Raw genomic sequence first — 26,670 nt, forward strand, 5'->3', positions numbered from 1 at the left:
CAGTATTAAAACGGGCACGAAGTCCCAAGTCTTCGAAAGCGACACCCTTGGCTAAATTATATAAGGATAGTGAACCTGCTAGACTAAACAATGAAAATCGTTTTTCTATTCTGTAGCCCGTTTCTGTATTTCTCGAATCGAAAAACTTTTCACATGAAACGATTGGATGGATTGCAACAAAAACAGTGTAACATGAAACAAAATGTGTCTCGCACAAATATTTCTGTATCTTGAGTTTGCGAGAATTATCTGTCATTTAAATAATTTTCCAGCAATTATTGGAAGGATGTGAGAAAAAGTGTTTCTGTAACAATATTTTGCGAAAAGTTTCTCACAAGAACTGTCAAAACAAGTCACATTTGAAATTGGTGTGAGAAAACTAAATTTTAAAAAATATAGATATTTTTAATTTCGTATGTATAAATATGGAACCCAAATCATCCGAAAATGTAAGTAGCACAGAGTTTAAATAAAATAATTATATATACAGATGTAAGTACACAAAAATGTGTTTCTAAATTATTTGTTTAAATTCAGCAGTTTTAGGCGCCACACTATACTTTTTGTTTTATATTTAAATGATGACAATCAATAAAACACAATTTTTATATTTTGACATTTTAAATTTTTCAGCCTTTCACTGTTTTGGTTTTATTATAATTTCGTTGACATTTGTCTTGCATAATTACTGGAAATATTCCAGTAAGAACAGAATCTGTGATGTCTGTTTTCGCATTCAATTACAGAAACACTTTTTTCTCGCACATCGAGAAACGATAGAATTTTTTGTTTCACACTTCATGTGAGAAATTTTCCGATGCGAGAAATACAGGAACGAGCTACTGGAATGTGAAACAGATGAACCAGTAAATAAAATTAACTCTACAAAACCACCCCCTATTTACTTGAGAGAAAATAATTCAAATTCACTGGTTCAGAGCCTGATCTCATTAATAGGAGAGAACTCTTTTTACGTTATCCCTATCAAGAAAGGCACGATTCATGAAACTAAAATACAGGTCAATAGTGAAAAATCGTGAAAAAAAACCCCAACCAATCTTCCGCGTTGAACTTGAACCCGGTTTCATAAAACTGAAAAAAAATAAAACCATATATAACCTGAAGTATTTATTGCATCGTAAAATTACAGTAGAAGAACCACATAAACGATTTGGCCCCGTCCAATGTATGAATTGCCAAGAATATGCAAATACCAAGGCATATTGCAAATAACACATATTGCATAACAAATCCCAATGTAACAAACCCAAAGATGATCAAAAAAATGCAGCAATTGCGGAGGTAACCACATAGCAAACTACAGAGGTTGCCCTGTCTACTCAATTGTTAAAAAATCACATAGCCAGAAACCGAAGATTTTCCCCGCTCAGCCATTAAATAACATCAATTTGAACTACCCCCCGTTGCAACAGACACATGACAACAAAGTAACATATGCAAATGTACTTAGAAACAACCAAACTCAGCCGCAAGCCCGTCAACCCCAAAACGAAAATATGAACCGAGAGGTAAGAGAGCAAACGCCAATCTTCAATTTTACCCGACTAGAATCTACAATAGAAACTCTTGTGCAATCGGTAAATAACTTTACAAATTCAATGAGTAACATTATGGAATAAAGGTTTAAGATGCAATGTTATTGCAGACTATGAACTGCCTAAAAATATGTTTTTGGAACGCTATCGGCATTCTCCAACATAAAAACGAACTCGAGTATTTTCTTAAAAGTCATGAAGTTGATATATTAGTTTCGGAAACTCATTTGACGTCTAGAAGTTTATTTCAGATAAATGGATATGTTTTTTATGGCACAAATGATTCAAGAGATAGAACATGTGGAGGTTCTGGAATTTGAATTAAAACCCGTATCAAACTCCATTCAATGTGTGATATTTGTGAAGATTATCTTCAAGCTACGACAATCTGTATGGATGATTGCTACAGAAACCTATTAATTTAGTTGATATATTCACCTCCAAGGTTTTCGATTACCGAAAACAAATATGAACATTTTTACGAATCACTAGGACCCCGATTCCTGGCAGCTGGCGATTATAATGCTAAGCATACTCACAGTGGATCAAGACTTGTAACTCCGAAAGGTCGCGCTTTGTTTAATACAATTTCTAATGTGCTGTCGAGCGGAGAACCAACATACTGGCCTACTGACCAAAGCAAAATACCCGATGTCATTGATTTTGCAGTTACAAAAATTTACCAATGGAACTAATTCAGGTTAAATCTTCATTAGAATTATCCTCGGATCACTCACCCACCTTCGTTATTCTATTGAACCCCCGAGAAACAGTATCCCCGACTGGTCACTCTGCAATATCAAGCTCGAAAATAAATTGGTTGCAATATAGAAAATATATTAGCACACACAGTGCAGAAAATATATCTCTAAGAACACCAGAAGATATCGATATCTCACTCAAAAATTTTGAACAAAACTTAAAACTAGCTGTTGAACACGCCACTCAAATAACCCAACAAAGAAGATACAATAGACTCTATTCTGCAGACATTGAACAGTTATTAGCTGAAAAAAGAAGAGTTCGTCGGGAGTGGCAACTCTACAGATCCCCTCAACTTAAAACGGAGCTTAGAAAATGTCGCAAACAAACCGAACTAGTTATTTTACCCATCACTTAGGGTGGGAGCTAGTTGCTTCAATAGCCACGTGACTAGTCATTTTAACACGGGCATGTCCTAAGCAGGGGGTTAATTGTCTCTTTTTGATTACATTGAGACTGTCTTATAGCTGGTCCAAAGTAGGCAACGCGTTGGATTCACATACTTGTTACATAGCGTCAGTTACCTTACTAGATTTGTAACTGGTTACTTTATCAGCTACGTGACTAGTATTTTAACACGTGCTTGTCCTAAGCAGGGGGTCAATTGACCCTTTTGAATACAATGTGACTATCTGATAGCTGATCGAAAGTAGTCAATGCTTAACACCCTTTTGATTACAATGTGAATATCTGATAGCTGATCGAAAGTAGTCAACGCTTCTGGTGGGTAAAATAAAGTGCAGTACAAAAACAGTTTGAAATAACTTCACCATATGTTACTAAGAGACACTAAAGTGACTATTGACTTCATGCTATGTTACATGGGATATCAGTATACTTAAGCAAAAATAAACTGTATGAGAATAATATCAACACAATTTGTATAAAACCAGTTTGTACGAATTACTCACAAAACGTTTAAAGTGACTACACTTCAGATTACTTAGAGACACTTAAGTATCAATTGTCTTCACGCTAGATTACTTGGAATGTATAAAGTAACCAATTGTCTTCTCTCTGCACTAAAAAATGCACACACGTGTCAAATGACCAAAATATATAAATTGGAGTCAGCCAAGTGGTAAGACATTTGTGGCAATTACTGTCTTTAAGGGATACATTGACTACTTGCTTAACTGCTGGGTCATTATAAGACAACACACAAGTAAGCTTATAGTGTATATGTATCAAAGTAACGCCAGCAGAATTTGCTTGCCATATCCCGAGTGCTCGGGAATTGTGATATTGAGCGACACTTGTCATCAGGTATATGGATGAATTCCAAATTTCAGCCTATTTGGGCTACGAGAACTGGTTCAAAATTCAGTTACAAAAAATCATACATACATTATGAGTTAGAATACGTAAATTAAATTTTTTATTAAATGTTAAAAATTTATTTTATTTCCATAATATCAATAGTACACACATTTTTTATAAACCTAGGAAGTAACTTTTCAGGGAACGTGAAATGCTTTCGGCTGTATACATTTTCAAACAAATCTGCCACGACTGTTGGTTAACAGCATTTTCAATTATTTTATCTTTACTTTCGTTCAGCACAGAACTAAAATCGAAAAAGCTTTCAGAATTCGAAGCAGCTTCCGTAGACGTGACAGACAATTGTCTTGGTGATTTTGAGCCATAGGACGTGTTATAATCATCCACATCGGAGTGAGATATTTCATTTTGCTCCATATTTAAATCATTATCGATTAGAGGTAATTCAGTTGACAATTCCGATGTTTCAGTTGTCGTTGTTGTGGTTATAATGCTCGAATACATTTCCGATAAAATTATAAACGGATATTCGTAATAGGAACGATCAGGATATGCCGAAACTAAGTAATTACCAACACATTTGCCAAAGAGCACCTCTGGTATGTAGCGATTATAAAGATGTATGAGATGCACTACTAGAGCTCTTATTTGACTGAACCACATTTTCATGGCGCCAACTATATCGTTAACAAAATTGGTAGCATTTTTCCTGAAAAGGAGAGTTATTTGTTATGAAAATTATATGTGATATACAATTAAAAAGTTAACTTACAATTGATGCAGCTGCTTAATGTGATCGGTTTTGAAGCTTTGTTCAAATGTCATCGATATTTCTCGAACACCCACCAGTAAATGACGTAGACCCATTAAAAATGTTACACGGGTATTTTCAGAAAATGTTCTGAAATAAAAGCAACAGATTTTTAATTTCAATGTTGGTATTTACAGTGATTGTATATTTATTTACCTAGTTTTAACATCGTTAGCAGTAACATTTGGTAGCATTTGTTCAATTGTGCCGGCAATATTACTCACACCTCGAAAGAACCATTTAACATCATCGGTTAGCACTGTATAATTATCCGCTAATGATCTAAAGTAGAATAAAGAATTTCCTGTTAACTATTTCTGCATATTCATAATTAGATTTGCGAAAGTCTTTACCTTCCCTGGATTTTGTTCGGGGCACTGTAGCAAATTTGCAAACTATTAAATAGAATGAAAGAAATTGTAAATATTTGAAATATTGAGCGTTTCATTGTCGTCTTAATCACAGCAAACTTTGGTTTAAACTAAATTATTTTCACATATTGTACATCTTTAAATACCTTTGACAATTAGTTACCTGTTTATTTTTCTATATATTTTACCATGCATGCTTAATTACTTTTTTACCTGCAGCGACACACATTAAATATACATTAACTTTAATATTCTAGAATCTATGGATTTATATTTTGAAAATATCCGAAAAATATCCACGGTTTAAAAAGGTAAGCAGGTGCTAAATTTTACTGGTAAACATTACATCTGCAAGTAATAAAATATGAGCATGGCACAAAATCTTGTTTTATTATTTAAAAATAATGTTACATGCAGTGACTCTCATTAATATTCGTTTTTTTATATCAGTTTCTGAAATCCGAAAATTCTCAATGAATATAATGACATCTTGTTAATGTTTATTTTTTTTACTTAAAGTTATATATTTAGAGCTCACTTTTCACTAATTGGTTTTAATTAATACTAGGTGAATCTATTTTAAAATAATAAGAAACTAAAATACTACAGTAATGTATGTTTCATTAATATTCGGTTTTTTAGTTTTACCATAAAATTACCCGCTGTAAATCTGCATATTTACATAAATTATTTGTAAAATTGGGATACACCCATTAATTAACATCAAACAAATAATGTTAGCTGAATAAACATTGTCATTCTCAAGTTTTTTTTTGTCTAAAAGCCGCGATGGTTCGTAAGGGAAAAAATACGTCGTTAGAGCTAAGAAAATTATTGATTTTCATTACGAAAAAGGAAAAAAATATTTCTGAAATATTGAATATGAAGCCAAATACTGTCGGTGACATTTTCCGAAGATATAAAAACCAGGATCGAATTGATTTAAAAAAACAAACTGGGCAGCCAAAAAAGCTTACCGAGATGGAAGTGCTCCGTTTTGTTAGAAAAATCAAGGCTAACCCACGCTTAGGTGCCCCCAAAATTGTTACTGAAGTTAAGGCGGAATTTGGAAAGACAGTTTCAGAAGCAACAATAAGTCACGCCATTAGTAAATAAGGGTTCAACGGCCGTATTGCCCCAAATTTAACTTATTTGGAAGTGATGTAAAAACTATGGTATGGCGGAAGCCGAATTAACAGTTAAAAGAAACAAATATTGCTCCAATAGTGAAGGAAGAAGTGTAATCGAAAGTTAATCGAAATTGCTATAATTTTTTAATTGTATTAGGACAACAACCCTAAGCATAAAGCCCACGTTGTTCGTGAGTGGTTGCTTTATTCCTACCTTGATCTTTGATTAAGGTAGGAATCAAAGTTCAGCAAGGTTCCCCTCCACTACACCAAATACACAGAGGGCATTGTTTCTAGGCAACGACAGATGTCACTACCATTATTCTAGACCAGCTAGAGCAGAGCAATCATCTACTTAGCTGGAACAAACAAATATTAACGAAACTGACACAAGGCAATAATAACAATCGATTGAATCCTTATGGCAATATCATACATGTATATACATCTGGAACAACAACTGTTTAAACTGATACAAACAATAACAATGGATCTAATGGCAATATCGTACATGGAGACGCACGATACTCCAATAATTACATGGGAAATACTCGAAAAAACAACAGCAACAATTCGTATAAGATGGAGATGCTTTGTGGAAGCCAAATGCCCCCAAGTGGGGTAATGGAGAAAAAAAGAATAAAAATGGAGGTTTGTATGTTGTATGAACTTGAAAATAGCTGGAGCGATTTTGATGAAATTTTTAGGGAACCTTCAGAACAGCCAGGCGGTTAACACTGTAAAGTAAGATTTTTGATTTTCGGTCTGTGGGCGGAAGGGCGTGGCATAATCAAATGTTTACATTATACCGATAATGACATCTATATATACAAAAAACGGCTGGACAGGTTTTGATGAAATTTTCTGGGAATCTTCAAAATAGCCCAGCGGGTAATACTGTATAGTCAGATTTTCGATATTTATGTGTTTATGTATGTTCCGTATGGACTCAAAAATGGCTGGACCGATTTTGATGAAATTTTCACGGAATCTTCAGAAAAGCCTTTTGGGTAACAGTGTAAAGTCAGATTTTTGATTTTCGGTCTGTGATAAACAATTTTGTTTACTCTTGCATATTAGGTGCATGAATAAGAAATTTCCATACTGAATTTTTTAATTCATTGGAACCAGCCGAAATGCCTCTACATGTATTAACATTGCAGGTTGGTTATCGACTTTGTCTGACACTGTATATTAAAATCGAGATGCAATATAAAACAGATGTTTTCCAAAGGCCAGCAACGCGGACCGGGTTCAGCTAGTGTTATATGTGCTATTAACGAATATTAATGAAGTGCAAATTATTTAAGTTTTTTTGTTTTTGTTTTTATTTATGTTTTGTCTGTTCAATATTCAGAATTCTGAAATAAGATTTTTTTGATCTCTTAATATGTCTTATGAATAACAAAAATTAATATCACCGGTTTTTTATTCAGCCCAATTATGAATAAAAATTCCGCGGGAGTTTTTTCCCTTTTCTCATTTTTCCTATTCAATTTCAATGAGAAAAAACTCCCGGGGAACAAACTCCCGCGGAATTTTTTATTCATAATAGGGCTGATTGTTTTCTATTAATTTTGTTGACTTTTAATAACTCGAATAAAAACACCGAATATTAATGAGAGTCACTGTAGATTGTTTCCAAAATCATTAAATACGTAGAATAATTAGGAGAAATTCCCAATTGAATGTAATATTTTTTTTCAAAAATTTAATATTTCTAAGAGAAATGGAAAATTGGAGTGTTTGCCAAAATTAAACACACATCATCTGACAGAGTAACCAATAAACCAAACGATATTATAACTGTCATAAGGATATGATTATCGTATCATAAACGATTGTATTTACGAACTAAATTCCTTTCCTTACAATATCGTTTTTCCATGAAATTATTTATTTTATTGGATGCAAAATATTTGAAAAAGATGTTATGACAATATCGTTTTCAATAATAAAATATGATAATCGCTCCCATAATGTAATATAGTTTTCGCTCTCATTTCGTTCTCTGTTTTATTGGGTAGCCGCTACTAATTTAGTTTTGTTGGGTGCATAAAATTAAATTAGGTTGGTACAAAACCCCTTTTCGCGTCACAATTCTACCAGTATTAATAAAGAATTACGCGTTATACCAACAGTAAAAAACCAAAAATTGGGTTTCTTTTTCATATGTTGTGCAAAATGTTCGTAAATAAGATTAACATTAAGAATATTTGTACGAATTTCTTTTTGATTTACACAATTTTAGATCAAAGATAACGAAACTTTGTGCAAACACATTTAGATGAAGAGATAAACGAACCGTGGATGTTGGTGTATGAAAACATATTTTATAATTACGAGTATTTGAATAGGGCCTACAACGTTATTTATGAATAGTGCATTAGAAAGAGTAATTAAGAATTTCGCTTGAAAACGTTGTTGGAAAATATTTCTTAATAACTGCAGATGATGTTTATTTTCTTAAAGTTTAAGTTCTTTAGAATTAAAATTTTAAGAAAATAAGTCGAAAATGTATATAATTTATATACATACATATTTAAATAGGCTAGTTAAATAAGGATTAAACCTTGGAATGAAAAAGTTAGGGTGCTATATTTGGCTGTGACGAATCTTGAATACCATCCACCTAAATATAATGAGAATTGCAGAAAATATACTGGTGTTACTACTAGAATATCCTTATTCAGTCGTTTGTATATTGTTAGGAAACAAAATATATTACTGTTTCCGCCCGGGATTGAACCGGGGGCCTTCCGCGTGTTAGGCGGATGTGATAACCACTACACCACGAAAACTTATAGTCGCAAAAGTTCACAAAAAAAACTGGTTTAATCAATGAAAACCTATTTCGAATTAAAACGACACCACTTAAGATGCAATAAAACATGCAACTAAATTTACCACCCTTTTTGAAGCTTTGCAAAAAGCTTTGGTAATGTTAATTAAAAGTTTCTCACTGTTTATTATTTGAAATCTAAAGTTAAATTGATACTGATTTTTGCTTAGAATATAATAACTGGATAATCAGCAGAAAAAAAATCTACAAAAATTTAACTGTTTCCGCCCGGGATCGAACCGGGGCCTTCCTCGTGTTAGATGTATGTGATAACCACTATACCAGGGAAACTATTACAAAACAAAATTATTCAAAATGTTGTGCGATGGACCAATTTTGTATGCAACTCAAAGATATAAAGTTTCTTTACAATCAAGACTGAACGAGATGTAATCCCTTCAGATTAATTGCCTATACAAGTTAGACGTATTCGCAAGAAATGGGATATAATAATCTAAGGCCATTATTACAACTTGCCGTTATAGTTAAAGTTACCTTTAAGGGCGCTACGAACAAAGTTCCCAATGAACAAAGTCCCCAAACCGAAAATGAATTAAAACCCCAAAATTTTATATAGAAAAAACCAACAACGAAATTTAGGGACTTAGTTAATTTTTTGGGGATTTATTTCATTTCTAAAATTGGGGATTTAATTCATAATGAAATTACTCTGGGGTGTATCAAAAACTGGCTTCACTCAGAAAAGTTGTTTTGCATTGCCGGCCTTTGGCCGTGCGTAAAGGTTTCCTCCTCTGGGGAGTATCAAAAACTGGCTTTGCTCAGAAAAGTTGTTCTGAATTGCCGGCTTACGGCCGGGCGCAAAAGTTTCCTTTTCTGGGGTGTATCAAAAACTGGCTTCGCTCAGAAAAGTTGTCTTGCATTGCCGGCCTTCGGCCGGGCGCAAAGGCTTTCTCCTCTGGGGTGTACCAAAAACTGGCTTCGCTCAGAAAAGTTTTTTTTGCAAAAATAATTTTTCTGGGCGAAGCCGGTTTTTGATACACCCCATAGGAGAAAACCATTGCGGCAATGCAAAAAGTTGAACTTTTGGGTTTTAATTCATAATGAATTAAGTCCCCAATTTTGGGGTTTCAATTCATTTTCGGATTGGGGACTTTGTTCATTGGGAACTTTGTTCGTAGTGCCACCTTTAAGGGTACCTTTTCCTATTGCTTAAAGTTACCTTTAACTATAACGGCAAGTTGTAATAATGGCCCTAAGTGTTGTGTACTAAAGTTAAAAAATATATACCAAATGTTTCCTCCCGGGATCGAACCGGGGGCCTTCCGCGTATTAGGCGGATGTTATAACCATTACACCACGGAAACCTTTGTTTATATCAATGCCCATGAAAATACTGACCGGAGGACTAATGGTATTTTGAAAAACACTAAAAGACATTTCTCATAATCAAAAATTTGTGAAGAAATAAATTGGCTAATGTATTATCTAATTGTTTTTACAGTTGAAAATTTGTTCCGTCAAAGGATAAAAATTTTATGTGAAAATATTGTAAGGAACCCAAAAACCAGCATTAAAAAAATTGGAGGGTAATGTGGACCACTATATGAGGGTAATGTGGACTAGTGTTTAATACATAAAATTCATGAACCAGCTAATCATGAATGATTAAATTTCAATATATTTTTATTAATACAAACTAAAAAGTCGCGTTCTTGGCTTAGATTGCTTACAAAGTACATAGTTATTGTCGGGTAATATGGACCAATAGTACATAATCAAGTAATTTAAGTAGTCCACATTACACGAACTTGGGTTACAGTGGTAAACAATTATTTTTACCTAATAATCAAAATGTGCTTAAATAATTACCAATTATATGCAAAACTAAGTGTCCACTTTAATTATATAAAACAACCAAACATTAAATTCTACCAAGTAACTGTACCAAATTTTGTTTCTTACTTGGGCATTAATTCAATACAAGAATAAAAACCCAACATATCAATTACTCATGAAAGTACATGTGCAATTGTCGTTTCAAACAAACGGTAAAACGTACGCCAAAGCAGTGTTACCATATCTTCAACAGGTTCTGAAAAAAGACACTGGTCCACATTAGACGCATAGTCCACAATACCCGAACTTACTATATATAATCAAGTAGGGAGACAAAACTTTTAAACAATTAAATAATAAAAAATAATTCTTGTTTCCGCCCGGGATCGAACCGGGGGCCTTCCGCGTGTTAGGCGGATGTGATAACCACTACACCACGGAAACCGTTATGCAGTCCTATACGTCTCCTGATGTTGCACCAATTTCTGCTTGCGAAAGAAGAATATATTTTGTACAATGAAAAAACAAAAATGTTACAAGAGCGGGTCAATAAGTCCGTGACACCTCCAGCCAGCAGACATCCTGTCACAATTTGAACAAGCTGCGTCATTTAGTTTGTATTTGACAGCCATTGATAGCACACTAACGTGACTTGAGGGGACAATGCGGAAAACCCCAAAACTCAAATAAAGGCTAAGCTTGATCGATTGAATGAGGATTTGAAAAAAAGAACGGCACAAATTTACATAAACTACGCTACGAATTGCTCCTTATTCACCGAACACTAGCTTATGTCAGCTTAACCAACTGTGCGAATACATATGTATGTACATTAAGTATATAACAATTGACATTTTTTGCAAAGATAATTTTTAAATAAGGGAAATATCTCTCACACATGCAAAAAAAATATGAAATTAATTTAATAATTTTTCAGAGAAAAAACAATTTGGTTTATTTTAGAAATTGTAGTTGGTGCGTGATGTTTTTGATTCCAAATGACCTAAAAACTGATTTTCATTACTTATACAACATTGGCCACCACGTAGTGGTATGCCAAATATTTCACCAAAATTAGTTATATCCCTAATGAACATATAAAACGTATGTGACAAACTATAATGTACTTAATGAAACTTTTCTTCAAGTTTCGTCAAATGTCATTTGCTTAAGCTGTTATTTCAAATATTTGTGTAACAAACTATTTATTTTAAAAAATGGAAGGCGCGGGCGATAATTCTTTCATATTTAATTTAATTGAAAATGTGGAAAAAAGGAAGTGTTTATATGATAAGGCTGACGCTTTCTCCTACAATAAGAACGTTAAGGAAAAATCATGGTGTCAAATAGCACAAGCATGTACAAAAAGTGGTAAGTAAAGTATTTGTAATGCTTGTTTTATTTGCTTAACTAATTTTCTTACTGCAGTGAATTTAAAGCCGTAGACTGTAAACACCGGTGGAAACTTCTCCGTGAAAGGTTCTGCAAAAAAATAAATAGGTTGGAAGCTTCATCAGGTAGTGGAATGAGCTACATGCCGGAGTGGACGTTTTTACAGTCATTAATGTTTTTGAAGGGTTCTCGCTCCGCGACGGTAATATGTATTACAAGAAGAAACTATGGGTCTAAAATCAAAACCTAGCTCCCGCTGAGAGTCTTCAAAATACACAGTTAAGTCATTTTTAAAAACAAATCTTAAATTTGTATGTCTCTTGGCGGGAGCGGGACCCATAGTTTCTTGTAATTTTCTTAGAATTTTGTGTAGATTCCGATTTTGCTATGCGTCTGTCACGGTTTTTCTCACCCGAACAAACTGACCCACCCTAATACATATATTATTTTCGTTATAGACATAGTCCAATAGTTTAATAAAAATGTATCATAACAAACAAAACAAAAGTGGAAAATAAGGTCCACCCCACAGTACATAATTAATTCAATTTTGCGGAAATAAGTGCAAAGTAGTTAATAGAACTCGCCAGCGACATACTAACATCCCGAACGCGTTTTCAATTGTACGGCGAGCTCTTGATAACCTTTTGTTAAACACCTCTTTATCATTTGGCAACAACACACCGGGGTAAGGGCGCATCAAATTTATACCTAAAGGGAAGGCAGCATCACCAACAAAAAAATGCGGAAGTTTTCAGCCCAATTGTGAATAAAAAATTCCGCGGGAGTTTGTTCCCCGGGAGTTTTTTCCCATTGAATTTGAATAGGAAAAATGAGAAAAGGGGAAAAACTCCCGGGGAATTTTTATTCATAATTGGGCTCTTTATGTTTCTACTCTAGGCCACACGTTTTTTTGTGGTACACTTAGGCGATCCTAGTAATACATAAATATGCAACAATGAGTAAATATTACTTAAGTTCATATAAGTACATAATGGCCATCTAAAAGTGTTCTTTAATTTACTTATACATTTGACAGGCTTTTCGTTTAGATTTGAGAGTGTTTTACACAGACATACGAACATAGGTCAATCGACTTAGGGCCGTTATTATTATTATATACTCAGATGGATGCTTTTACCAAAATCGGAATGTGTTGTTAACCAATGCCAAAATTTGTTGGTTTTCTAGACCCATTTGTGTAACATAAAAATTCACTGGAATTCACCCAGTGTTGAAAAAAAAACATTACTATTTAACATAAATATTTAATACTAGGACATACACAAATGGAGTGCGATTGAATTCACTCTCTTATTCAACGAAAAATAAATAATAAGAAAATATGAAATTCTAAGGGCCATTATTACATCTTGCCGTTATAGTTATCTTTTTCTATTGCTTAAAGTTACCTTTAACTATAACGGCAAGTTGTAATAATGGCCCTTAGAATTTCATAAGGCTCAAGAATTTATATAAACTTTCTTGGGACTCAGATAAATATTTCTCAATGTTACACACGAAATCACAAACTTATATTGTATATCCCGCATTCACAACTTTTGGTTGTAGGGGGTATAAAGATAGTCCACTCAAAATTGACAGAGATCTTGAACTTGAGAGAACGTTAAATATGATTACTCTAAATAACCGTTTAAGATTTTAAATACTTAAGTACAATTTTTATAAAATGTTGTATGTTTGACGGATTAATTTTAAATATTTAATTTCTAATTTTTTAATTCAAATATACAAAATATAATTAAAACAAAACCTAAATAATTCAATTCAAAATATAAAAAATAATAGACATTCCATTTGAATAAGGAATTATTTTGTTTTATATTATCATAAAAATAATGACAGTTAGATCCTGCAAATACTGCCATTTATTTTTGGAAATTTTTATTCTTTCAGGATGCAAGGGGTTAGGTTGGGTAAATTCTGATTTTTTGTCAGCCCTCTGTTAAAGAACCATATAATCTTCTTTAATATCTGTTTTAAAATAAATGGTATCCAGATTGTTTACCTAACTTTTTAAATAAATTTATTGTTTAACTTTAAATGAGTATCGCATTGGAACAGCTCGTATATTATCGAGAATCTTTTCCACTAGTTGTGAGGTAAATTTATTTTCTTATTTATTTTTCGTTGAATAAGAGAGTGAATTCAATCGCACTCCATTTGTGTATGTCCTAGTATTAAATATTTATGTTCAATAGTAATGTTTTTTTTTCAACACTGGATGAATTCCAGTGAATTTTTATGTTACACAAATGTGTCTGGAAAACGAACAAATTTTGGCATTGGATTACAACACATTCCGATTTTGGTAAAAGCATCCGTCTGAGTATATAATATGATGAAAATTTGTCGTATGAAGGATTTCGTTTCTTATGTGTTTGATTAGAATAGTGGTGAAAGTCGATGCAACAAGGTTTCCTTCAGTTTAATCCCAGACATGGTTGTCAGATTCATGAGAGACGATATTATAAATAGTAAGGTAATGAACTTGCAATTTAATTTTGTAATATGAAGCATTTGCATTCGACTATGGAATAAGTTTTACAGCGTGCATGTCTATACATAAAAGTAGGCATAAACCAGCCTTAGCACTTTCTATATCATTTAATTTTTCTTCTCTCATACTGTCAATTTTATTTCTGTGACTATCAAATGTTCCTGTGAAATATTTTTTGATTCATATGAAATGCAAGTGTCACTCATATCATTTCTGGATTTGAAAATAGAATAATTAAGTTTTTTTAAAACATCCATGAATCTTAGAAAATATTCATGTCTCGCATTCCTGAGAATATATATATGTACTCATATACGTTTTTGGAAGATTTAAAATTAGTCTTAAAGTACAATTTGGTTGTGTGTTGATGTCGGTAATGAGACTCTAGCACTGGTACATCGTCTAGCAATTTATATAAATAATTTAACCGTGTTTCGTAACTTTTTCCTTGGTTGATATTACTTTTGGCTTTGGTTCTCAAAATTTGTTGGTGTGCCGGACCAATTGGTGTAACATGTAATTCACTGGAGTTCACCCATTTTCTAACCCCCGATTCTGATAATCCTAAGGTTGAAAAAAACATTTTACTGCATTTTTGCAGACGAGCAGTTTTTTTGTTCAAAAAATATAATTTTGTAAATGTTCGCATCTTGATGGAACATTTTTTTTACTTTTTTATTAATTATTGAATCTGCCCTATTTTCTTAGACCTAACAATAAGTATTCAAATTTTAAATTAAATCTAATTACTCGCTAACAGAGCATTAATTCATTATTGGCTGATAAGCTCTACGAAGCCTCGACTGCGTCTGGCTCTGAGCTAGAAGTCTAGAAAGCGGATTCGTGTGGCTTTGCATCTTTTTGATGTACTTTTCACGGACCCTTTTGAATTCATCATTTATCAATGGTACTTCTAGATCTCTGTGGATGTTCTCATTTCTTATGAACATTTCTTGATGGAACATATTCTGTTAGTAACATAAATTTTGGTCCCACGACATTTGCCAGCAACAAGAAAATATTTATTTTCTCACACTTTTGGAAAAGAGGGAGCAATGCCGAGTTGAAAATGGTTCACAATATTTGGAAGTGCACCCAGCTTTCATCTCCCTTGGCTTTCTTTCACAACCACTTTACACTTTTGTTTATTTTCTTCTTCTTTGTTTTTTTTAGAACAATGTATATTCTCAACATAAATATTTTCTTATTAATTTTCGAGATTAACAGCCATTTTTAAGGGTATTTTGCTATAAACGCACTTTAATTTATGAGCCACTGTAGCATTATTAATAATGTGTGGATGATCCTTTGTTATGGATTGTTTCAAAAATACGGTCTGGCATTGATTCCACTATTTTTAAGCAGATCGGAATAAATTTCCTCCCAGACTTGTTTAATTCTTAGTTTCTGCTCTGTCACAGTCATTATGCTTTCATTCTGGGCATTATTTGCATAAATTTTAAGGGCCATGTATCCCCACAGAGGATACATGGCCCAGTCCAACAGTCCCAGTCGGCCAGTCCAACAGAGCAATGTTATGTTCATTAAACCAAGATTTAGATTGCTTAGAAACCTGGATTGCAGCATTATCTTGTTGGAATGTGCAATCTTCATCCATTTTTTCATCCATAAATGAGAGAAGAGCATCTTCCAACAGTTCGTTATAAATCGCACTATTCATTTTTGTCGTAACAATACATATTTTCGACTTGCCAACTGCAGAAAACGCTGCCCAAACCATAACATTGCCACCACCGAAATTACGTTTTGACATCCGAACATCGTTTGATCTCAAATCGTGCCAATAGCATGAGTATGAGTCAGGATCGTCTAAATTATTTATTTTTCGTCAGAGAAATTTACTTTTTTGCACTCATCTGTCCATTTCATATATTTTCTTGCGAATTTTAGACGATTTTCTTTATGGAGCTTTTTTAACATTGGTTTACATTTCGGCTTTTTCCATTTTATGTTTACATCGTTTGAATGTGTGCAACGTATTTGGAAGTCACTGGTAAATTCAATTTATTCTTTATTTGTGTGGAATTCAATTTGCGGGTTGCTTCTTGTTTTATTAGATAAAGTTGTGTTCTTGTTAGTTTTGTATTTCCCTTTGTAGGTCTGCGAACTCCATAATTTTGACCTTTGAAATTTGAAGAAATTTCGCACCACACTTTCCGAACGATCGATTTTACGTCCAATTTCTCTATTGGAAGATCCTTGGTCGTGAAAAAATTTAATTGGAATCTTTTCTTGATCGGACAAAAAAGTTCCCTTGGACATCTTTAAAAGTGATGAAATTTATTGATTCAAATAGAAACCGTTGAAATAAATTGAGATGTTACTATTAGAAACGTACCTTTGGTTGAAAAAAAAAACTAAAATTGATAATATTTTATTTTTGGTAACTTTTTTAAAAACAAATATCACGTCTGCGTTTATACGAATGTTCCACTTAAAATAGCACCAAAAACATTTGATCGCATAATTAAGGAAAACAACAAGAATAAGAAAAAAAACTTGTTTACTTTCAAAAAGTACCGTTAAATTGTCTCTCATTAAAAAAGTTAAATTTAGCTTTTGGATGGAAACAACAAAGATATAACAAAAATACAGAAAAAAAATAACTGCGTTTATAGGAATATGCACCAGTGTATGTATACCAAGAAGCACATACAACTACTCCTCTTCACTTCCCTTAAACTTCTCAATGTGATGGTCTCTATGGAATTCATTCTACAATTTTCGCTCCTCCTTAAATGCATGGGTGATTGTGGGCATATACCATTGACTTCAAATAACTTCGTAAAAAGAAATTCAATGGTGTTGAGTCACATAATCTAGGGGCCAATTCTGATCACCGAAACAAGATAGTGTACGACCAGGACATGCGTCATAGTTACTTAATTGTTTCATGGGCTCCGTCTTGGTGAAACCACATTGCTTCCATATCAATATACATAATTTAACCCACCGAAAGATCGCTGTTATCATGTGGAGATATCGAGAACGAACTTTGACCGAAAAACTTTAATTTAGTTTGAAATGCTGTTCAACAAAGAAAACGCGTTGTTCTCTCGGAAAATCTTAGGCCCTAATTTTGTAAATCACTTGCGTTAAACGCTTCACCAACGCTGTTGTGAACGCGTAACAAAAAATATAAAATTTTATAAATCACTACGGCATTACGTTTAGTCAACGCCGAAATATTACGATGTCACTTCTATTGTCAAATCTCTACGTAGCCGTGTTGCCATTGTAAATTTTTATTAACCCTAAACTATCAGCTGTCACGTTTTTGACAGAAAATTTTAATTTTTCAAGAATAGTATCAATGTGATTTTACGCTATACATATATTTATTGATTTTGTTAGATGTTGAATTTAATTTTGCAGTTTCATAATTTTTCTACAATGCAATCTCTGCTTAGGATAAGTACTATTAGAAAATTATTTTTAAAAACATTCTGTTTGAAAAGTTATATTAATAAATTTAAGGCCACTATTTATTTAAAAGTGAAAGAAATACAAATATTTATTCTTAACAGAAATTTCAATGAAATTGAACTTGAAATTACATACAAAATGTTTATGTAAATTTATATTTGAATTACAAATAAATGCAAAAAAAAGTTATAAAACAGTGAAGAGCAAAAATATCATGTATTTATTAAATATGTTATCTTTTAAATTGTATAAAAAAGTTATGAATTTGTATACAATTTTACAATGTATATGATAAGAGTTGTTCTGATTTTTATGTGACAGATAACCTAATTTGGACAAATCAATCTTAATAGTAATAACTATTCCATTCCTCCAGTTGTGTTTATGTTCTGTGTACAAGTGCAATCATTCATTGTGCATTTTATTGTAAAAAAAACAGCAAGTTCCTTGAGAATAAAACAAACTAATAAACAATTTAATTTTCAACAAATAAAACAATACCATAACAACGAGAACAAATATGAAACGATACAGTATTTATCATCATTATTATAGGTACAATAATTATTTTATTTATAACAACAACACAGCAAGTTTGAAACTCATCATGATCTTCGTTTAATAATTGTAGATACTTGTATCTGTTGCTAAAGAAACGTGCAACATTTTTTTTTAATCTCAACTGTAAATGGGTTTATTTTTACTATTTTATTTTCTGTTGTTTTCTAATTCATTATTGTTATTATATTATGTTTTTAATACTGTTTTCTATTTAATAAAGATAATAAATAGTCGCCGTTGTTACCTTTATTTAGCTAAATCAATATTTGCTTATTCCGCAGTTGTGTTACTCATGTATCAAGTGCCTAAAATTACCCAGAGATGCTGCTATTTTATCAGAACCCTTCATAGTTGTTGTTGTCATCTTTCATCTCTTTTTCCAAAAAAATAAATAAAAAATTTAGATATAAATTGTAGTTAGTTTTAACAACAAATACATTAGAAATAACTTAGGAAATGAAGTGGTATAATTCGAAAATTGTGTACTCTACAATTGCAAGTAACAACTATAAATATTGATGTTGAAGTCGATTAATGATGTCAAAAAATCAAAATAGTATCGTTCTTGGGAATGTGCTCCAAACCTGGCAAAAATAGTTACTACACGTAAATATAATGGTTTACATGATAAACTGTATTTTGTGCAGTTCCAATATGTATTAGTTAAAAGCTTTGAATCTGAAGATTCTGATGTTATCATGCCAGCAGCTGACTCTCAAAAGGTAGGAAAGCATCTCATATCAAGGCAAACGATTTCAGACCAATTATCATCTTCTAAATTAACAAAAATAAGTAAGATTACTATATTCGGCCGTGCCGAATCTTAAATACCCTCCACCTAAATATGATGGTATAACAACAAAATTTTAAATCATTTAATAACATTTGTTGAAGTGATCACTCTATACAAAAAAATATAGAAAACCTGCTGACAGATTCCACAGTATGGACATGAACATTTGTCTGTTCAATATCAAACAAGTAAAAGTAATACATTCGGCCGTGCCGAAAATTAAATACCCTTCATCTAAATATGATGATAACTGAAATAATATAACAATGCACTACAGGTTAAATGACTACTTTTTCTGTGCTAAATTAATAACCACTACAAAATCATGGTATTAAAACCAAAACCTTAAAGAATTTCGAAAGTAAAAATAATTCTATTAAAAAAATGGAATTTAACCCACTAACGACCAAAAATTAACCCCTTTACAATCACTAATGCAAACTTAATACATTAATTTATTTTAATTATACTAAAACTTTTAGTAATTGCTTAAATCTAATTCATTTTGTAAATTTAAATCAAAACGGTCCTCTTAATTTCATTGTCTTGGTGGCTAAAGTGAAATTCTTCCATGGGTTCACTGCAACATAACAGTTGAATTACCTCTGGTAGAAGTGTGGAACGTTTCCCGTTTTGTGAGCGCCTATCTAAAAATTATGTGGAAATTAATGGATCTGAGGTACAGCTTAATATTAATTCGGAGCTTAAAAAATATGGCCCACAATCATAGTCAGAAATAAAGTATATTTTAAGGGAAATAAAGTCGTCTTTACTTAAGAGTGGACTTTAGGTCTACAATAGACAAGATAAATATAAAAGTAGCTGAAGCTGTTTTTAAATCATTAACAACAGCATCAGCTGTTCTTCACCAAGTAAAAAAGTTCGACAAAAAGTCACAAATGTTTATGTTACAAGATATTGGCAGAGATTTTGCAATTATTGAACAGTTATCAATAAAATTAGAACCAAAATATCCTAATTATTATACTAATCTTATTTTTTCCATTTTTCCACCACAATTCGCTTTTTTCATTATATTTCGCTTTACTTTTATTGTTAACATTTTTTGTTTTTTTTTTTTTAAATTTTCTATGTCAGCTGTTCAGAGGTGCCACTTGTCTATATTTTTTTGTATATTGTATGAAAACATTTGCTACATTTGAGGTGGCACCCAGTTAAAGTCGGTTCAATTTAAAACACACTTTAATTTTGAATATAATTGCAAAATAATTAAAAGCTGGTTTTTATTTTAAAGTTGTTTCTAAAAAGAACCGACTTTAGTGTTTGACTATGATTATGGGCCTATGTCTTCTCCGCTTCTACTTTTGCGACTTTTTGCATCTCAAAAATTTTTCAGCAATATGAAGTAAAAGAGATTGCAAAGAAACTTGGGCAAGAGTCTCATTTGCTTTTAAAATTTCAATAATTTATATTCGTGAGTGATTTTCGAAAGTTGAATTTTTATGCACGTTAAAGTTATTTTCGGAAACGGGTATTATATGGGAGCTATGACTAATTAAGGACCGATCATCATAAAATTAGCTTAGACATGAATTCCGTATATATAAAATTTATTTGGAGCAAAATTTGTGTAGATACCTATATAAGTTAAACATTTATGAAAGTCCAATTACAGGAGGAAATTTGTATGGGGGATAGGTGGTATAATGGACCGATTTCACCCAATTTAAATAGGCTTCGTCCTTAGGTAGAAAAAATTATATGTACCATATTAAGGTGGGTGTTAGACTAATATTCTTGGACATTACAATCATCTGCAGAAAAGCATTATACCCTCCCCCACTATGGTGATGTAGGGTATAACAAAAATATTGCTTTCGTTATATGCTTCTCCACTTCATCTGAAAATAAGTTTACTTCAATTTTGTCCACTACATGTTTGAAAACGGCATAAAATTTTTCTTTTTTTGAATTTTCGTTAAGCCAAATTTCAAACAATAACCTAAAAAAGATAGTATTATTCGAAAACGGCTAAAAATGGCTATTTTATGTAAATGAAAATTGGTTTATAGCATTTCAATATATTCATTTCTGATTTCATTTAATCTGCCGAACTTTGCCGAAATTTTAAAAGCTTCCACGAAGTTAAATTTTGAAAACAATCGCAGCACTTTTAAGGTTATGTTAAAAAAGTGGATTTATTTCATGCAAGTTAAAAACTTTTATCACATTTTTTAACAAAAAACATAACTTACTTAGTTTATTGTTCTCCATTTTAATTTTTCTTGTTTATAACTCGCGAAATTATTTAAACATGGAATTGAAAATTTGAAAGCAATACAGGCTTTTCAACAAAATTTATTAAGTAATAATGATGCAATGTCTTTGACTGCGCGTTGTCAAATCTAATTTAATATTTACCAAAAACGAAAAGCTGACTTAGTTAATTTGGAGTATTGGTTACAAAATGGCATTAAAAAAAGTGCAATATTTGCATTTGAAAAATTGGACTTTAGTACAGTTTTGGTAGCCATTTAACCTATAGTGCAATGGTTAGAAAGACTAGTTTACGCAGAAGATATTTCATTTCAAATGTACAAAAAATTTTATCTAATTCAGCAATTTATAACTGAAATTCCCATTTAACAATTTATATACTTACGGCCGTATTCATAAAAATTTTAAACATAATTTTAAGGCATTTTTAAGCAAAATTCCTTAAAATTGTATTCATAAACGTATTTTAGCTTAAAATACCTAATTCAAATGTTGTTTTAAATAAACGAATTTTAAACCTATTTTAAGGTATTCTTTTTATATTTTATCTTAAAATAAAGGAATTTTAAAGATAAGTGTTTATAAATTTGCAATAATAGACGATAATATTGCAATTTAATATTTCATTGTTTTGTTGCACTATGATTGAAGTGCCACATAAAAGTTATAGTGTTACCATCACAGAATTTAAATAATATTAAAATACTGTTTACTTAAAATGCTCATTATGAATACGAATTTATAAGAAAGCAATTTTAGGCCTAAAATGTGTTTTAACTAAATTGTATTTTAAACCTTAAAACTGATATTTTTATGAATTAGTTAATACGTTTAGATCAACATTTTTCCCTTTTAATCTGAAGTGAAGAAACAGAGTATAAAAAGGGTATACAAATATATTTAGACAAATTTCAAAATATTTGGCTGTGGGACTTATGTGGGAGCTATGACCTATTATGATTCGATTGTCATAAAATATTTTAACGTGATTTTTATGTATTTATATGAGAGCTGTCACCAATTATGGACCAATACTCACCAAATTCAGTATTATGATTTTTGAATACAAATTACTGATCTGTGTACTATTTTGGTTTAATATATGGATGCTATGACCTATTATGGTCCTAAGTATTTGAGGGCTATTTTTGTACAATTTCATATAAACAACGCTATTAACAGGAGTGAACCTTATATGGGAGCTATGCCGAATTATGGACCAATATTTAAAAAATCTTGTAGTACGATTCTTGGATACAAATTACTGATCGGTGTAAAATGTTGGTTCAGTATAGGTTTTCCTGAAGTGGTTCTTATATGGAGGCTATGACCAATTATGGGCCTATCATCATAAAATTTGGTACATCGATTTTTGTATATATTGAATAAATTTTAGAGTTGGGTTGTTCATGAACGAACAAGTTCAACTGCACAATTCAGTCAAATGAACAATGTCATTTTGTTCAATCATTTTGTTCTTTTTATTCACTTTATTCCATTTGATCGTTTGATATTACTATAGATGTTTGAAACTTTTGAAAACGCTTTCATCTTATCATCTTCTTTTCTTTATTATATTAAAATTGTGTTAATAATAGGCCGTTTGTTCACTGCAAAAACCTTAACAGACCAATTTTTCACTTAGTGCAGTCACTTAGTTCAGTCAAACACCACAGAATAGAAATGAACAACTGAACAAAAAGAACGAACTTGTTCATTTGTTTGTTCTGAACAAAAATGATCAATTATAATATAATAAATTTGTTTCGAATTTCAACCTGATATCTATATTTGTAAGAAATTTATGAGGATTTTACTGATTTTCGGGAGTGGACCTTATATGGGAGCTATGGTTAAATATGGACCGATATTCACAAAATCCAGAAGTATGATTACTGCACTAAATGTTGATTGAAATCAGCATTGCACTATCACTCACTAAAATTGCAAAAAATTTAGTTTGCACTATTTTTTATCAGCTTTAGTGATAATGCTTATTTCTTAACTAGCACTAAAAAAATAGTGATAGTGATCATTTTTTAACTATCACTAAACGAAGATTTAGTGCAAAAGTCTGCACTACAATTAATTAGTGCAAAATTTTAACCTGCAATCAAAAAAAAGGCTGCAATAAACTACTATCATACTATGCATACAAAAAAGTTGCAATAAACTGATGATTGCATTTTTTTAAATCAACTAATTTAATTTTGAGTGCAAAATTTTTTAACTCACTATCACTAATGTTTAGTGAGGCTGCTAATTTTCAACTCATCACTAAATATGAACAAAATGATTGCACTAATTTTGCACTATCACTAAGTATTAGTGCAAACTGCAAAATTAGTGCACTACCCCCATCTATGCAAATTACTGATCTGTGCGTAATTTCATTTTGATATCGATATGTTTTTAATATTTTTTAAGGTTAATATCTTTTTCGGAAATGGGCCTTATGGGGGAGCTATGACCAATTATCGGCCAATCTGCATAAAATTTGGTACAGTCATATATGAGTATTATTTTTGTCGAATTTTAGCATGATAAAGATATTTATGAGTACTTAACTTATATGGAAGCTATGGTCAAATATGGACCGATATTCACAAAATCCTGTAGTATGATTTCTAAATATAAATTACGGATCTGTTTGAAATTTTGTTTTGATATTGATATTTTTTAGATATTTATGTAGGTTATTGTGTTTTTCGGAAGTGGTCCTTATATGGGAGCTATAACCAATTATCGGCCGATCTTCATAGAATTAGGTACAGTGATTTTGGTATACATGGGGATTATTTATGCCGAATTTCAACTTGATACTGACATTTATGCTTATTTAAGAGATTTTCGGAAGTGTACTTTTTATGGGGCCTATGGTCAAATATGGGTCGATCCACGAAAAATTTTGTAATATAATTTTTACCACGAAACTTATTTTTGCTGAATTTTCTATGGATATTCCTATTCAGTAGGCATTTATAGACCATAGAACCATATTTCGGGAAGAAATTTGTATGGGGGCTAGGAGAAATCATGGACCGATTCTTATAATTTTCACCAGAGTTACTCCTTTTATCATAAAAGTAACGAGTGCAAAATTTGTTGATATTAGCTGCAATAAATTTACAAAAATGACCAAAAATATGTGAAAATTATAAATTTTTTTTGAGGTTGTCCCACATTTTAATTCATAACTTTGGTTCCACTGTACCGATTTCGCTGATTTTCAATACCAAACTGCTTAGGACAATAATAAACATTTTTCTTGCAACTCTACTACGTTTGTTTGTGTATTTAGGACGTGAGCGTGTTTTACACAGACAGACAGACAGACGGACATGGCTCAATCGACTTCGAATTTCATAAGGATCAATAATTTACTTTGTTGGGTCTCAGATGAATATTTCTCAATGTTACACACGGAATGACAAACTTATATATACTCTCATTCAACACACGGAATGACAAACTTATATATACTCTCATTCAACACTTATGGCGTTGGAGGGTATAAAAAAAACTTTGGACGTACGGCATAAACTTTTTATACCCTACACCACCATGTTTGCAACGCCCAAAAATATTAGTCTAACACCCACCTTAAAGTATACCGATCGACTTAGAATAACTTTCTGAGTCGATTAAACGATGTCCGTCCGTCCGTCTGGTCGGCTGGCTGGCTGGCTGTCCATGTAAACCTTGTGAACTCTGCGCGTACAGGTCGCAATTTTGAAGATATTTCGATGAAATTTAGTACATATTTTTTCGGCTCAAGGACCAAGCCTATTGAAACTGGCTGAAATCGGTCCATTATTTCACCTAGCCCCCATACAAAGTCCACAACAAACAGTGACTTTAGCGGGATGCATTGGACGCACTTTGATCTCATGTGGATTGGTATCTACCCAAATTTGACAGAAAATGATTTTTTGAAGAAAATTAGTTCAGTTTCGTTTGTTCGATATTTGTAGCATTTTTATAGTCTAACATAATTCTGAACACATAAGTAAGTATTTCCAAAGTGATTTTTTTTAATTAATTTGGAAAAAAAAGTATACAAATCCTATTTAAAGAAGTGGCCACTTAAAATCGGTACGCACCCCCTGTTATCAAAACGGAAAATGATTTACATACGTTTTTAACAACAAATCTACCGTTAATCTGCAATAAATTGAAAGTCATTATGTTTAGTTTTAAAAAGTGTAGACACAATGGAAAAATAAGCTAGAGAAAAAATTGTGCACAAATATCTAGAAAATCCGACTTTGTCGGGTTATAATAGCCAAAATCTGATTTTCGGCAGATATCAGATCAAAAATTTTACGTCTCGGCAGCTCGAGGTTGTGTGGCCTTTAAATTGAACAAAAATATTAATTTGGCAGGCAATCCGCATCTGTGGTTTGAAGAGTCAAGCTTTTCAGACATGTTAGAGAATTTTCAGAATTATATATAAATAGAGAGTTTGGAAGAGCGATTGCTGTCATTTATAAGATATCACACATCTGATACAAAGTTTTAGCCAAGTTGTCATTACTCAATGACAAGTTTTCATTATTCAAATACAACTATGAATGAGAATAATATTGATGTTATACCAAAACACATCAATTAAACAAATTGCCCAAATCTTCGTCCAATCGAGATATGTACATTAGGGTGTCCCAAAAAAAATTTTGTTGGGGCTCAAGCATAATTTGAAAGATTTTTCGGAATAGGTTTAGAGGTCGCTCAAGTCGAGTTTTTGCCAAAAATCTGGTTTGTCGGCCTTTTTTTGAGTTTTCTTCATAACTTTGTCAAGACCCACGATTTTCACAACTTTTGAGGACACAGTTTAAAAGAAAAATGTCCATGCTTTATTTCTGTATGCAAACATTTTTAATTTTTGCAATGAATTGGCTCATTAAGGTGCCCTACATTACAATTTTTCGAAATTTTCCCAGAAATTTTGTAAATAAGGCTTTTTAAAACTTTTAAAATTTTTATAAAAATGAAAAAAAACTAACATTGCAGTTTGAAAGATCAATTAATTCTTAATAATTTAGTGACAACAATTTTCTTTTAACAGTTTTCTATTAAAATGTACCAACATTTTTAAGAGATTTGTGCTCGTTAAAATGATTTTCGGAAGTGGGCTTTGTATGGGAGCTATGACTAATTATGGACCG

General features: G+C 31.9%; 1 protein-coding gene and 3 non-coding genes across 4 annotated transcripts; all 4 read right to left on the reverse strand.

Moving 5' to 3' along the window:
• Positions 1–3,738: 3,738 nt before the first annotated feature.
• On the reverse strand, positions 3,739–25,930 carry LOC135950745 (uncharacterized). Its single transcript, XM_065500277.1, has 5 exons — positions 25,830–25,930; positions 4,764–4,805; positions 4,567–4,692; positions 4,372–4,500; positions 3,739–4,308 (listed from the first exon to the last, which is right to left on the reverse strand). The coding sequence occupies exons 1-5, from the start codon at positions 25,928–25,930 to the stop codon at positions 3,753–3,755; spliced, it is 954 nt and encodes a 317-aa protein (XP_065356349.1). The 3' UTR covers positions 3,739–3,752.
• TRNAV-AAC (transfer RNA valine (anticodon AAC)) lies at positions 8,640–8,712 on the reverse strand. Its single transcript has one exon. It is a non-coding gene; the product is annotated as a tRNA-Val (tRNA).
• Positions 10,006–10,078, reverse strand: TRNAI-AAU (transfer RNA isoleucine (anticodon AAU)). The gene has a single exon. It is a non-coding gene; the product is annotated as a tRNA-Ile (tRNA).
• Positions 10,922–10,994, reverse strand: TRNAV-AAC (transfer RNA valine (anticodon AAC)). The gene has a single exon. It is a non-coding gene; the product is annotated as a tRNA-Val (tRNA).
• Positions 25,931–26,670: the final 740 nt, after the last annotated feature.

This window comes from Calliphora vicina, chromosome 2 (assembly GCF_958450345.1).
Source record: "Calliphora vicina chromosome 2, idCalVici1.1, whole genome shotgun sequence".
Classification (NCBI taxonomy): Eukaryota; Metazoa; Arthropoda; class Insecta; order Diptera; family Calliphoridae; genus Calliphora; species Calliphora vicina.

Coding starts and splice junctions, on each gene's coding strand:
- LOC135950745 (XM_065500277.1), bottom strand. CDS start 25,930: ATGTCTGAAAAGCTTGACTCTTCAAACCACAGATGCGGATTGCCTGCC. Junction 4,501..4,566: donor GCTAACGATGTTAAAACTAG/GTAAATAAATAT, acceptor CTTTTATTTCAG/AACATTTTCTGAAAATACCC. Junction 4,309..4,371: donor ATTAAGCAGCTGCATCAATT/GTAAGTTAACTT, acceptor TCTCCTTTTCAG/GAAAAATGCTACCAATTTTG.